This window comes from Syzygium oleosum, unplaced genomic scaffold (genome assembly GCF_021117445.2).
Source record: "Syzygium oleosum isolate NSW1041296 unplaced genomic scaffold, Sole_v2.1 Sole_v2.08, whole genome shotgun sequence".
NCBI lineage: Eukaryota > Viridiplantae > Streptophyta > Magnoliopsida > Myrtales > Myrtaceae > Syzygium > Syzygium oleosum.
Window position 1 is genome coordinate 6,355,685 of NW_026607492.1, and position 3,193 is coordinate 6,358,877.

General features: G+C 45.9%; 1 protein-coding gene across 1 annotated transcript; it reads right to left on the bottom strand.

The window, feature by feature from the left end:
* Positions 1-309: 309 nt before the first annotated feature.
* LOC115686959 (protein HYPER-SENSITIVITY-RELATED 4-like) lies at positions 310-2,871 on the bottom strand. Its single transcript, XM_030612399.2, has 2 exons — positions 1,753-2,871; positions 310-965 (listed from the first exon to the last, which is right to left on the bottom strand). Exons 1-2 carry the CDS (start codon positions 2,791-2,793, stop codon positions 507-509), a joined length of 1,500 nt encoding a protein of 499 aa, XP_030468259.1. The 5' UTR covers positions 2,794-2,871; the 3' UTR covers positions 310-506.
* Between the last annotated feature and the right edge of the window lie 322 nt (positions 2,872-3,193).

A 3,193-nucleotide genomic window follows, 5' to 3' on the forward strand; every position in this document is an offset into this window, starting at 1 on the left:
TGGTGGTGGTGGTGGCGGCGGCGTCGGCAGTTGAGGTGATGTCGTGATGATGATGATGAAGAGCGACCGTTGGCGGTGCAAAATCAAGTTAGGTGAATAGTGCTGATTGCAATGGCCATGGCGTGGTGACCATGCGCGATTTATGGAAGCATGAACTCTTAGTGGGTACAAATTACGAATTTTTATAGCATACATTGTGGGTGTAAAGACTCTCTACACTAATATCCGTCACCGATATCCGTCATTGATTTGGTAGCTAGTTAAAAACATGCATAGCTGTAGCTATCATATCAATAATTGACGAGGTCATTTGTGAAAATTCTTTCATTTCAATGGATGTAAACTTTTTTCATAAATTCAATATTTTCTTTAAAAAGTAGAAAACAATCTGGAAGATGCGTAAAGTTTATTTTACATCCTCCAAACAATGATTAGTACTTAAATTTTTATGATAAATACATTACAAAAAGTGTAATATATCACTCTTAATTTTCGTCATCATCTGCTTATTTGTCTTCCTTCACATTCACTTTTTCTACCTCTTGCACCTCCTTTTTCCCCTCTTTCTCCGCCAGTAATTCTTGCTCAACCTTCTTGGCTTTGAGCTCCGCATTTTCCTTAATCTTCACCATGAGGAACTCAATGATGTCCTTCAATGCCTCTTCGGGCTTCTCGCTCTTCATCATCTGCTCCGCGACTTCGGCCGGAGTGACCTCGGCGGTGCGGACCAAACCCTCAATCTCTCCAAAGAGCGCGTGATCCTTGACCTTGAGGTAGTTCGAAGCCAGGAGCCTAAATCCACACGGGGTACAGTAAGACATGTGAACATGGACGTCCATACGACCCGGTCGGAGAAGCGCCGGGTCGAGCTTTTCTTTGTGGTTCGTGGTGAAGATTATGATCCGCTCGTCGCCGCAGCTCGACCAGAGCCCGTCGATGAAATTGAGGAAGCCTGATAGTGTGACCTGCCGCATCCCGAAGGCAATGATCATTAACATATGAAGCAAAGAGAAAGAGTATACATGCACCGTACATAGGCCAATAATGAAGTTTCCACGAAACTCCTATAGAAGAAGAAGCAACGTGTCACTCTAATAATCTATAGTTTGTTCTGGCCAAAATTGACAAATCTAGTATATCTTGACTGATTAATTCAAGCAATTGGAAATTTCAAAGTGTCATTGTAAGTAGGGCATACGCATTAGATAGTTTCTAATCCATTTGACGGGGTTGATTTTCATCTCCTTTCGTGTTCACATCCTCAATTTCTCCAAATCATGCATTTTTCTCTCTGATTTCCTTGCTACTTTTAATTTGTAATTCACTAAATTAAAGAAGGAGACTCGGATCCTTTAACTTAATCACCCTTTAATATCTGCAAACAACATTAAATTAAATAAAAATGGATGATATCGATACGATGAGAGTAAATTACATCGATCCATCTAAATTGCGAGGATTTATGTCCTTTGAAAATCTCGATACTAACAAAAACCCTCACGTTCTCTTTGCATCTATGCATGTGCTTCCTGTTCTAATCTATTTTCAGTTAATTAGGAAAAAAGAGTGTTTTTATAGGTAATAAAAGTTTTCTTTGTATGAGTGGCCTCGAGATCATGACATGAGTACATTTATTTATGGATCGAAACACGAGAATATTTATTTATTTATTTTTTTGGTCAAAGGGTATATTGATTTAGTCACCTAATAATAAAAGAAAAACCTGAATAATCAGAGTATGACGAGACAAACCTGGTTCTCCGGTTCGCCGCTGGACGAGGAGCTTGCCGCCCGGGCCTCCGCCATGCGATCGTGGAACGCGATGGTGCAGTCGATGTCCTCCACCACCAGGATTGAACGGTTCGCCGTCGCCACCAGCAGCTTCCTCAACTCCGAGTTCCGGGTCAGCTCCGTCATCTCCAGGTCGTATATGTCGAACTTCAAGTAATTCGCCATCGCCGCGATCAGGCTCGACTTCCCTGTCCCCGGCGGTCCGTACAGCAAGTACCCCCTCTTCCACGCCTTGCCTACTTTCCTATAATACTCTCTCCTCTTGACAAACCTCTTCAGGTCCTCCATGATGAACTCCTTGGTTGCCGCCTCCATCGCGAGCGTCTCGAACGTCGCGGGGTGGTCGAGGTTAACCGGGGTCCACGCATCGGAGAGGCTGCCGCCGTACATGTTCTCCCAGCACGGCGTGAACAGCTTCAGCGTCTTCTTGTCCTGCCTCATCCACTTGGCCTCCTCCACCACGTGGGGCAGGTACGTGCTCATCACCATGTCCTTGTGCCTCTTGTGGAAGCTGAGCTCAAAGAAGCGGGCCTCGGACTGCGTAGCGACTGCGCCCATCATCCTCCGCCTCCCTCGGCTGGCTTCGAAACCTGTCTCGATTCTTCTCGAGGTCATGACCCACCTGAGCTTGGCACCACCGAACATGTCTACGACCTCATCGTGCGGCTCCATTGAAATGTTGAGGTTGTCCTCGCCTTCGGGCTTGGCAACCCGCAGACGGCGAGTGGTGGGGGAGATCTTGGCGGACAGGTAGATCTGTGCAGCGTCGTAGATTTGGTTGCTGACAAGGCCGTCATATTCCTCGATGACGAGGGTGAGCTGGGAGGATAAGCGGGCGAGGAAGCTGCGGATGGCGGAGGAGAGGTAGTACCGGAGGTCGTCAGGGAGCAGATCCTGGGTGACGGAGCGGGCAACCATCACCGTGGCCGTGACGGATGCGGCGGCCGTGAACACCGCCTTGGCCGTGGCGATTTTGGACTCAGACGATGAAGTCGACTCCATCGAATATCTTTCTCTTTTAGGGTTAATCTAGCGGATACGAATTTCCCTTTTTTCTGTTTCTGGTCGTGTGTGTGTTTGGGGGATATATACATATATATACACGGTCTCGTTTCCTTGGCCATCAAGGTTGAATAGCTTTTGGATAAACCTCCAAATCGAGGAAACATCGTGGCTTTGTTTCGTTGTTGATTTTTCTGTCTGGTTACCTCTCAGAGGAAGTTAGACAGTGCACTTCGAAAAATTCATCAAGAGCCTTGTACAATATGAGGTCGATTTATTTTAGCTGGAGTGTTGCCGACAGGATATATAACTCGAGTTTGAACCCGTGAAGAATAATCAACCCAATTAGGTTTCTCAATTTGAGTAGATTTCTTAATTTGAGTGAGTTTTCTAGGTTTCT

Excerpts from the sequence above, each read along its gene's own strand:
- LOC115686959 (XM_030612399.2), bottom strand. The coding sequence starts at position 2,793 with ATGGAGTCGACTTCATCGTCTGAGTCCAAAATCGCCACGGCCAAGGCG. Across the intron at positions 966-1,752 it reads GCGGCGAACCGGAGAACCAG|GTCACACTATCAGGCTTCCT; the intron begins GTTTGTCTCGTC and ends GGGATGCGGCAG.